Genomic DNA, 11,860 nt, shown 5'->3' on the forward strand with positions numbered 1-11,860 from the left:
CAATGGTCTCCTGCATTTCTATTGTGTTTAGACTTGCTTAATTTGTCTCTTAAACAGCAGGTACCTGAAATCATATTCAAATGCATCCGATGCGTAAGTGACACCTTATTTATTTACATTGTATTATTAAGAAAAAAACAGTGTTGTGCATTCAAGTCAATCATTCACCTATTTCCATGTATTCTCCTATGCATCCATTCGCTATTTTGAATCAATGATTTTCGCTCTCATCAGTTCATCAGTCGTCCATCCATCATCTATGTAACATTAGACAACACACTGTATTATCAGTTAGTAAAAAAAAAAAAAATACTTCAGTCATGCACGCACATGCAAATCCTTAACCAGGGTTCTTTGAAACTGAATTGAATCGCAGTTATAGGTGTAAAGAAAGATGCAATTAAGGTATATTAGGCCTAAAGTAGGGCCTACCACCACATGATTAATATTTTGGACACTGCCCATTGCCAAAGGTGTTGTTGCTGATGTTGTTGTTGTTGTTTTGGTGGTGTGGTGGTTTCTTTTTCTGAAGAGCACACGAGGAGGAATTACACAACAGGACAGCCGAACTTTCTGTCGGGTATATAGCCTATTAGACCGCACTAACTCTCTATTTAGATAGCTTGTTACTGATAGGTTTTTTTTTTTCAAATTTGTTGTTGTCGATGTTGATGCTTTTTTATTGAAAACTAGTGATAAGATGCATGGGGGCCGATAAAGGTGTTAACGTACATGATTGGACTGTTTCTTCTTGTGTGTTCGTGCAGTGTTGTTTTACAGCTGGACGACGCGTCGGTTTACATAGATTGCTGCTAGGCCAGGCAATCTATTCGCATAAGGATCGTCAATTGAAAATGACAACTTCTGTGAAGATGTGTTGGTCCGCTCGGGGAGGTGGGAGAGCTCTCTCTCCCTTCTTCCTATCCCAGTAAACCCTTATGATAGATTTGTGACAGAGGACATAGGGGAAACATTCTTGATAAGAAAGGGCATTAATGACATCTCTCTATCCCCCACCCCATCCCCACCCCAGCTGAGAGACCAAAATGCCATGTCATCGCAGTTCAAAGCATTTCCTTCACTTCATCATACCAATGACAATCCCTGTAATTACTTTCTATTACAGTGAAATATAATGTCTTCATTAAATTTAACTGAATTAGTGATCAGCAGACGAGATTGTGCATAGGTTCATTACTAGTAATTAATTTCTCAATTTCACTAAATTGGTTGATGCAGCTTCTGTCAAATGATGACCGACCAAACCTCACTTCACGAGGCTGTGCCAAAGTTCTTTTGTTATGCTGTCGGTTTGAGGTTTGTTTGTTTGTTTTGTTGTGTTTTTTTTTTCAGCATATATCATCACTATGACATAAGCAAATCTCAACTCTTTTTCTTTCAATCTTCTTTTCTCACTTTCCTTCCTTTCTCTCTTTCCGTCTTTCTTCTCTTCCTTTCTTTTCTCTCGTCCTTCTTTTGTTCTCTTTTCTTCTTCGAGTTTTTTACTTTAAATATTCTCCTCATTGATAGGGGCGCGCTCGCACTCCATTTTTGTTTGTTTTTTTTTTTACATCTGCCCGTGTCTGCGACCCATCCGCGATCGATCACGCCTGTGCGATTTGCGAGTTGCGACGAGACTACTCGCAAGCCAAGATGGCAGCCCCGTCGAGCAACACGGCAGGCGCCGAAACATCGACCAAAAATGAAGCTGATTTTTCATCGTTTATGAGCCAGGTATGAATATGTTTGATTTCTAAAAGACATTTCTTTTCTGAACGATCTGAGTGAGGTATTTTTTTGCATGAAAGAGGTGAAAAGGCCTGTATTGATACATTAGGTGGCAGCAAAAGTTCCGTGGGTTCTTTAACTGGTCCCGTATATTGCGAAATTTGTTAGCACTGTCGTGCAGACACTGTATTGTATGGTTGGTCCAAGCCCCGGAGACCGCGCCGCCAGGCGCGGTCCTGGCGGCTTCCCCGCAGTTTCGCTTATGTGAGAATAACGAATAGCTCCCCTATTGCCACATGCGGCGACTTCACAAATAAACGATAACTAAATTTCGATAATGAACACAGTAACAATCAAAATTGAAGTATAGATTACTTCATTGGCTTGGTTCTTCTCACCAATTCATCTGGAAACTGCAAAATTTTCCACATTTTTTAGGAGTAAGCGACCTGCCCCAGTGAGGAGAGCCTTGCTGCCATTTTGAACGTGTATCCATTTGCACGCATCTACGCATGTAGCAAGTAATACGTAGCCTTTTGTCAAGGCCCTCTCGCTGTATGGTGTCGAGAGCCCAGCCGAGTGGGGTAGTGCTGTGCGCTCGGATGGACTAGCTTCGCTCTTCCGTTACAGCGAGAGGGCCTTGACAAAAGGCTAGCAATACAGTTCAAGTAAATAAAATAACAACAACAACAACGTATTCTGTGCGCTTGTTCAAGTGATTGTGAATTCTGTGAACATCGGTGAGCTGCTTATAAGACATCATTTTGTGCATCACAAGCAATGAAATGCATCAAACAGTCGCCGATGATAGTCATTTAGGTTTCATCGACCCATGTAAGTATTCCTAGTAGTTTCTGTTGAAAAATTAAGGAAATATAGCGCCGCAAAGGCACCCGTTTGTTCAACATGAAGATCTGAATGGGAGCAAGGCGTAGCCGCCACACTGCGTGTGGCGGCTGTCGCAGTTAGGTTGGTCCTAACTGCGACCAGCAGCCCATACGCATTATAGCGTAATGGGGCTGCGGACTGTAGCATTAAGGATCATATTTGGGTAGTATCGCGGACAATTATATCAACTTAAATCGAAAAATTTCTTCAATTTGAAGACTTACCAGTGAAGTATTGACAACAGGGTTTGTGTAACGTTTGGTTGTCAATAGGCCCTAGATCTAGTCCCTTTCTGTTCGAATTGATGACTTCAGTGACTCGGTCGAGAGGAACCTGGCCTGGCAGAGCTACACTGAATTGACGGCCAGCGCATGCGCACACATCACATGGGCACAAATTTCAAATCCATTGACTGGATAAGATGTCTGTGTGCGCATGTGCTGGCCGTCATGGGGCTGGTCGCAGTAAGGTTGGTCCTACTACTCATCGACCGCCTACACAAGCTGCCTGATAAGAATATTTAAGACTGTAATTCACATGAAAACTTGACCTGTGTGACTGAGAAAATCCAGCACTATCAAATGCTGTTGTCCCCTTTTCAATTCGAAGTTTCAGTGCAAAATTATTGCCATCGAACTTGAGTGCCCTCTTTTCAGCTCCTCGCGGTGCCGCTGCTTTTTTTAATTGACCGCTGTTTTTGTATCGACAAAGCACACAACCGAGTTGTACAAAGCTTTTTAGAAAATGCCTTGACATTACATTATAATTTGGTTAATAAAATATTCATTCGAAATTTTTGTCCTGGATTTAAACCATAATAATGAACAGTGAATTTTCGTTTTCCCACACATCCTCATCGACGGTCAAAGCCAATACATTTTTATGTGCTCTGCGCGCAGTGCAGTGCGTACTAAGCATTCTGTGCACCAAAAACTACGCGGTCAGTTTCAAAAAGGGTGGTCGATGTGTAGTAGAGCTACCATATGTAGAGTCTAGATCTGTGTTGCAATTTAGATCGCCGTGCATCGCATGACGGGATGCGCACACACATGCACATTAATTTGGCAAGTGTTGGGGTAATATCTAGGTATCTAACTGTAGACTCTAACTAACGTTAGAAGTAAAATAAACTCTATAATGTAAGCTCAAAGAAGTAGGTAGTTTAATAGGCCTAAAGGTTCGACTCCGGTCTAGTCTAGAATGCGTATTTTTAAACCAAATATTTCATCGCCTGTTTTTTTTTTTTTTTTTTTTTTTTCCCCCTGCAGGTGAAAGCCATTGAGAAGAGAGATTCCGTCTTGACACCGAAGCAACAGATTGACAGGCTGCTCCGACCAGGGAGCACATACTTCAACTTAAATCCATATGAGGTGAGAGAACATTACATGTCTGTCCTGGGAAATGTGATGTCTTGTTTGCGCAACACATACATTCTCCTCTTCGACATCAGTATCAACTTTCTGGTTAGTCATTTTAGAGCTGGTCAAATTAATAGATAAATGTTCATTTATGTTCAGTATGTTCGTGATGCTACCTTTCAACTGTGTAGAGATGAAGATATGGCCCCAGTTCTTCTGTGTGTTCTCTCTTGTGCTGAGGCTATGTTTACATCACATTACTCCCTTTCATTATTTTTCTCATTCTCATCATGTTGTTTTTTCTTCTTCTTCTTCTTCCAGGTCTTGCAAGTTGATCCTAGCATGCCCATCCCTGACATCAAGAAGATCTTCAGACGGGTAAGAACGGACATGGCCATCATGGGGCCATAACTATGTTTGTGAAATGATCGTCATTGCATGTGAAGCTCATACAATGGTTGAATTTTCGTGTGATCGCATTAAGTATCAGTGACTAAAAAGCAGCACTGCTTTGGTTATAAAGATATGTGATATGTTGGTGCATACCTGTCAAAATGTATTCTACCATAGGCTTAGGGAATGGCAGCAAAGATCAAGTAATCATCTTTTCCATTCATTTCAAGATTTAGCAACATTGTACAATTGGCCTAATTTGACGTTCCCTGAAAAGAGCATAATATGTTATAAAGATTTATTGGGTAAATATCATTACCCTGGTACAGCACAAAGATACTACCCGCAAGGCACTGAGATAACAATACTAAAGCCAGGGGGAGACACTGAATGATATTCTCTCTTGTCGTTACGTTCTTATGGCACCAACACAGCAACAATATACTGTACATCTGCAGTTGTTCTCAGCTACAGTTTGCATGATTGTGATTCCAAAGGACAGCTGTGACACTTTGAATGTTGAAGGCACACTTATGCATGAGAAGGTGTTAGCTTCCTCAGAAAATTTCAAAATTGTAACTTGCCATATCATGATAATTACTGACTGTTTGTCTTCAACATATTCACTTCATCTTTGCCTTGTCTTTCACCTTTTATCAGATGTCTATTCTGGTTCATCCTGACAAGAACTTGGATGACAGAGACCGTGCACAAAAGGCCTTTGATGGTGAGTTTCATGCCAATATTTAGCCATTAGGTCTAATCATTTGCACAATGCATCAAATGCAGACATGCATGAATCATGGCACTCAATATGGCAGTCAATTTATTTCAGTTCATTCTTTATCAGGCAATATCTCAAATATTTGCTCCATTGTGTAATAATACACACTGAGAAATATGTATTATTACAACATCATTATGTTTTGCAGGATTTTTATTTTCATGAATTTCACAAGTCGGGTGTAATATTTTTCAATATCTGAAAGTATGAATTTTGATCCTGACATGTGTGCATACAATACATATGTATCTCCATCCATTACTATACTCCACGATTACGAATTCAACCTCTTGCAGAATTGTGTTAAAGTCCAACTCACAAAAAATAGACTAGCTAAGTATATGGCATGAACAGTAATCTTTCTAGTTTATTTCTCTTCATGTATCTCGTTGCCTACTCTTTTTCTTGGCAAAGTAATCTTCCATTCTCTTTGTTTTTAAAGTCAAATTGTATTTTTCTCTGAAATCATTTCATTTCTTCATCTAATTCCATTCTAGCCGTCAGTAATGCCATGAAGATTTTAGAGGATGACACCCAGAGGAAAAGTATTTTGGACACGATAGAAGAAGCCAAGCAGAAAACAGAGTTTTTGGTAAGATTCCTCCTTATTAAGCTCAACTGAAAGGAAGAGGTGTGTGCAAGATGTATCTGTCTGTAGTGTAGGGCCTTATCTCATTGTGATGCTACAATATTTCATTTAGCTGCCTGAAAGAGATGCTGGATTTGTTCTTCATAGCTGCCCTTAGTTTGTTTAAAGCTTGCTCATGTTTGGAACAAAGTTTGATCAAACGGCATACAACTGTACCACCACTTGGAATCGATTATCTGGCATAGTTTAAGCAAGCTGGGGGCTTTACTGCTGCCGTGCTCCAGATGATGTTGTTGAAGATTGTGCTCTTTTAATTCTCATCTACCCATGTGGATATTCTGTCCATTCATTAGTCTTCAGAGCACCAGTGAGAATTCTATACCAGCCTATTTTTAGGACAGGTTCAAAGCAACATGCCGCACTTCTGGCTACTGAACTGAGTTGTTATCACCTTTCTTGCCAAACAAATTTTCCTGGCTGTTGTTGTTGTTGTTGCAGTCTGTCTTTGTTCTTGCATATCAGGTAAATTTTTAATTTTTGTTTTGTTTTTAATTAGTGTGCCTATGGTTATTAAAAAAAAAAAAAGAAAATGAAATGCACTTTGAAATTTGCAGATTCACAAACACTAATAATGAATGACATTGTGGCAAAAAACAACAACAACAGGAAATATGATAATGTAAGTCAGTACATTTGGCCTGAAGTGTCTCAGCAGTATTGTCTATTCCAAGACATCCAACTATTTTACATATGCAAAATCATTTACTAGATGCCACCCATGGTTCTTGGGACAAGAGTAGCAATGATAGAAGATGTATAAGAAATGTATTTCTCACAAAGTCTATAATGCACTGTCTCTCACAAGACTGTATTTTATCTTTTATCCATCACGTTCACAGCAGATATTCTCTTTTAGCGATACATTTTATGTTTGGGTTTTATTTTGCTTGTGCTGTTAATATGTCTTACAGCTTTCAGAGAAGAGGAAACAGTTGAAACGTGATGGCAAGCCCACAGCTATCGAGGAGGATGATCCCGCCAAGGTAAAGCCATTGCTCTGATTATTTCTTGAGATTTTGAATTCATGCCTCATCTCTGGACTGTTGGTGGCTGATTTGAAGATTGGCATGTCGCAGTGTTATAACAGTGACATGACACTTCAAGTACATGTATGATGTAGATTTTACTCCAGAGAGGAGGATTGAATAGACAGAATGGTAATAGGTTGAACTGTCATGGAGGACGGGTGTGAAATAAGGAAGAATTTTAAGATATTAAGTTTCCACAAAACATTTCTGTTGATTACAGTTACACATTTATTTAAACAAGTTTAAGTTGATATATCTTCCATTAAACTGCACATTGGTTTAATTCTCATTTTTTGAGTGAGATCATATATACATACTGTCTGTGCACCATATCCAGTGATTGTGAATTAATTACTAAACTCTGATGACTCCAAAGCAGGGAGAATTGTTGCTGCTACAGTACAAACCAAAACTTTTTTTTTCTTTAGGCCACAGACATCTCAATTTCAGTGGTTTTCTGATAACTTGGGGAAAAGAATTTAGAGTAGAGCTCTGCATACAGAACATGTTACCCCTTCAGGAGGTCATAATTCATCTCTTATCTTGACATTATTTTTATCATTTGTCTACTGAGAAATGATCTGCTACTCATTTAGAAATTGTGATATCTTATTGTCTTTTTTTTTTTTTTTTTGGTGGTGGTGGTGGTGGTGGGGATAGTATTCTGTGGTACACATGTAAACACAATCTGTTATTACCAAGGGGCTTATTTTGATTTGCAGTACAAGGAGACACTACATAAGCAAACCATCAAGCTGTTTGCTGACTACGCCATCAGGAGGAAGGAGATAGAGGAAAAGGATGCAAGACAGAAGAAACGAGAGCGGGAGGAGGAGATCGCAGAGGAGGACAAGGCCAAGAAACAGAAGGAGTGGCAGAAAGACTGGGAGGTATGTCGCTTTTTAATCCTCAATATTTGAATGTCATGTCCTGATTTTAATGTCCTCTTCTGTCTTAGTGTAAAAGCATAGATTTTAAAATCCTCTACCAACAAATTTTGTTAAAACAAAGTCAACATTCAGGTCCCAAAATTATTATCTGTATAAGAAATATCTTTTTATACTTTTATGTGTACGGCTATAACAAAAGTGTGATATAATGAAAGAAAGCTGTTGGACCAGTGGACTTTTTTTTTAATGGTAGTCGCCTGTACTGAATTGTACTACTGTAAAAGTGAAAATTTTCGCGATGTTGAAATTTTTGCACATTTCGCGCAACTAGAAACTAGTGCAAAAATAAAAGGACACGAATATTTTTGCTTGCTATATGTTCCAGTAGTTGATATCTTGATCCTGTGGAATTAAAAACAAGAGAAACTCTTCTTACCCGGCCGAGCGCGAAAAATTAGTCATGTGAAAGTATCCACTTTTACAGTATACTGCACTGTACACCATATATCTAGCAAGTCTAATTTTTCACGAATTAGGACTTCCCGACATTTTTGCAAGTGGTTAGCACAGTACTGGACGGAGAAATGAATGTGTGCATGTCATGTCCATGTTGGGATCTTAGTTCATATTTTTCTGTGTTTTTACATTTGCAAATAGCATCCGACTCGTGAAATTCCTGAAAACTAAAACCTCACAAACACTATGGCGTTCGCAGCACGCCTGGTATACAGTGTATATTTCAGTTGAGGATGTTGATGCATTGTTCCATTTTATCTGAGGTATACTGCAGTTATAACAAAGAATGCAGTGATGAATTACCGTAGCAACAACGAAATGCTGTCTGTCAAATGGCTAGCGTAAGCCTGTCTGCATGGCATTTATTGCTGTTTGCACAAACCCCTTCAGAAACATGTCTGTGATTCTATTGTTCAGTGATTATCTTTTCTTGTCTTTGCAAAATAAGGTCATAAGGATGGTTGATAAATATAGGCAAAGAGTTCTCTAAACACATCCAAAAGTTGTATTTACCTGTGACAGTTTTGACGACGGGCTGTCATCTTTCTCAAACAATGGCTAATTGGCAACTGATGATTTGGTGCCAATCAGCAATCACCCAGGTGTGACATCCGAGTTATAGCGCCAGCGCCATTAGTAGCGAGAGAGAGCCAGGACCTTAACGGACGCATCAGGGAGGCCATTTGGATTAAAAGAACCCCCCTCAACATGAACCGGGATGGGGGTGCCTATCAACTGTCTGACATTTACGATGGCGCTATCACTCGGATGTCACACCTGGGTGATTGCTGATTGGCGCCAAATCATCAGTTGCCAGTTAGCCATCGTTTGAGAAAGATGACAGCCCGTTGTCGAAACTGTCACAGGTAAATACAACTTTTGGATGTGTTTAGAGTTCCCCCTACTCTTTACCTATACTTTTCTTGTCTTTCCCTATCTGATAGGCGGGAAGAGAAAAACGGGTCCACAACTGGCGCGATTTCAGCGACAGCAATAAGGCAAAGAAGAAGAAAAAGAATAGGATGACGTTCAAACCGCCCAAGCCAAAGTTGGAGGAGAGATAGGTTTGGTATGACGTGAGTGATGGAAAGAACTTACAAGAGCCATCACCGAAGCCAAGGGATCTGTGAATACCCTTCCTTGTACATAGAGACTTGTCAAAAGTAGCAGAAGGGGAGAGTGAGGAGTTCCAAATAGAGAAGGAGAGACTTCATCTCACATAGCAACCAGATGCAGCCCACCAGGAATACAAGCCATACCTTGAATCCATACCGAGCCGTGTTGTCTTCAGAAGGTTGATAGGTATTATCAGCAGGAGAAACCAAATTCACTTGTTGTGAAAGTCATCTGATGAACTTGGGAACTTGTGTTCTGGTGGATATCATGCTGGATTGACCCATGTTCTATTTTTGAAAATCTTAATGTTTCAATTCACTTAATGAAAGAATGGTAATGGACTTCTCAGATTTTAGAAAATACAAGTATAGCAAATGTACCTCACTCATTTGTGATGCACTTGGTATTTGTGTACTCATTTTCTCCATGTAATGATGTCAATGATTTGGTAAGTAATGTGCATGTAGTTAGCTGATTACTTTGATCAAGAGTTCCAATTTTGTCGTAAAACAGCAAGAATTCTGCTTTTGGCACAGAGAAGTGTGATTCAGGATTCAAAAAATTCTAATCCTTGATACTGTAACATTGGAATGGTTTGACCTTGGACAACTGATGGTCACGAAGGTGGACTAAAAGCTAGACCAAACCACTTGTTAATGTCCAAGATTCACCCAGCTATTTTCCTCTTGGCTACAACCGGTCACCAGGTGGAGCTGGGACATCGTCTGCAGTCTGTCGATGCCCAGTAGAGAGAGCAAAACAGGTTAAACTTTAGCTGTGCCTGGGCAGGCTTTCTGTAAGCTCAGGATAAAGCACTTCGCCGCATTTCTAAACAACTTGTGTACATATTCGTCTAAAGATGTTTTTGTTTGGTGATTAAATGTCACTGTGTCAATTGAATATTTTCTGTTTTTTGTGTATCATTGTACCATTTAACTCTTACTGAAACTGTTTATCATGCCTTTTTCAGGCTAGAAACACACACCTGTCATGATTTCCTTGGCTGTGAATTCTGTTTTGAAAATGCAATACATGTATCTAAAGTTGACAAAATCTGGTTCATATTATGTCATATCTTTTGTCACTTTCTTCCTCTTTCTTTATTATAAAATGCTCTCCAGTATCCAACAAAAACCAATGACAAATTGCACACTACAGTGGACTCCCCGTTATAACGAAGTCCTCACTCAGGATCAGCCGTTTTCTTTTGTTACAACAAAATTTCAGTATAACCTAACATATAAACAATAAAAAAACATATAGCGGATAATGTTGCAGCCTTAATTTTTACTCCGTTGTAACCGGAATTTTGTTATTACTGTGTTATAATGGGAGTGTACTGTACAGGTATTTTCTGTATGTCTATATATTTTTTTTTTTTTTCTGTTTGCTCTTTTCTTGAGAAAGAAGATGTGTAAAATGTAATTTAGTTAAATGGTTTGTGTCCATTCATGTACTGGTTTTGTAGATATGTGGCCAACTTGAGACAGATGGATTTAAACCAAACCTTGAATGTGTAGTGGAAAGTTAATGTGTAGATGCTGCATCTGCACAGGTAAACTACACTGACCCCTTGTGGTCAAAGGTCATTGTCTCCCATTCAGCGTACAACGAAACTCAAAGTTTTACTACATTTACTACATTCTGGCCAAACTGGAATCCAAAGATTCAAAATTGTACCCCCACCTGAGCTTTCTCTAAGCCGTAGCACAGTATAATGGACAGCCACTGAAGGGATCTTGGCAGAAAATGAGAATTTCTTGAAGTTTTACACATATTTGATTATGGATTTTTTTCTAGCGTAGCCTTTTATATTTCTAGCAGAATCATCTAAGCAAAAACATTCAAGCCATGTTTTAAATGCATCCATGTAATTTTGGAGACAGATCCAACATTACAATTTTCCACACCACTTTCATGTAGTTTATCATTATTTGGCCAGTGTTAAACACAAACAAAACCACACTTTAAACAAAACAAAAGAAAAGCTACAGTATTTGCGAAAATATAAAGTTTTTCAAAACAAGCTTACTACTTTGCCTTCAGCTCTGTAGTATCCACTGTGTCTGTTATTGTGAATGTGATGTGAAAGTCAGTGATGTAAGTGTTTAGCGAGATGAAACAGTAAGCATCCAGAACCAATATTTAACTTTGTCATCTGCTGGATGCAATCAAGGAGAGATTGTATTACTCTCATCATAAAAATGGATGTCATGTATCCTCAGACCCAGTGAATATAGAATTCAGCATGCCCACAGCAGAACCAGCAGTACTCAGTAGCTTGCCATGTTTAACACAAGAGATGTAGTAATTTTAACATTGCAGATCTCATAACTGGCTCCTAAAAAGGTGCCCATTCCTATCTGAAAGAAAAAAAAAAGTTAACCCTTTTCTTCACATATGTGATGATTCCCCACCGTTCTGAAACATTGCACCCCAGGATCGTGTAGATGAAGGGTTAGTTCAACTGAAAAATATCGTGTTAATCTTGCTATATGGGGATACTGTAC

The 11,860-nt window shown here is 39.1% G+C and overlaps 1 protein-coding gene across 1 annotated transcript; it reads left to right on the forward strand.

The window, feature by feature from the left end:
* The first annotated feature begins 1,646 nt into the window (after nucleotides 1-1,646).
* LOC140242244 (dnaJ homolog subfamily C member 8-like) lies at nucleotides 1,647-11,381 on the forward strand. The gene is made up of 8 exons (XM_072321988.1): nucleotides 1,647-1,734; nucleotides 3,885-3,986; nucleotides 4,296-4,352; nucleotides 5,028-5,094; nucleotides 5,649-5,743; nucleotides 6,712-6,783; nucleotides 7,551-7,718; nucleotides 9,179-11,381. The coding sequence occupies exons 1-8, from the start codon at nucleotides 1,654-1,656 to the stop codon at nucleotides 9,296-9,298; spliced, it is 762 nt and encodes a 253-aa protein (XP_072178089.1). The 5' UTR covers nucleotides 1,647-1,653; the 3' UTR covers nucleotides 9,299-11,381.
* Nucleotides 11,382-11,860: the final 479 nt, after the last annotated feature.

Source organism: Diadema setosum, chromosome 19 (genome assembly GCF_964275005.1).
Source record: "Diadema setosum chromosome 19, eeDiaSeto1, whole genome shotgun sequence".
NCBI classification, from domain to species: Eukaryota; Metazoa; Echinodermata; class Echinoidea; order Diadematoida; family Diadematidae; genus Diadema; species Diadema setosum.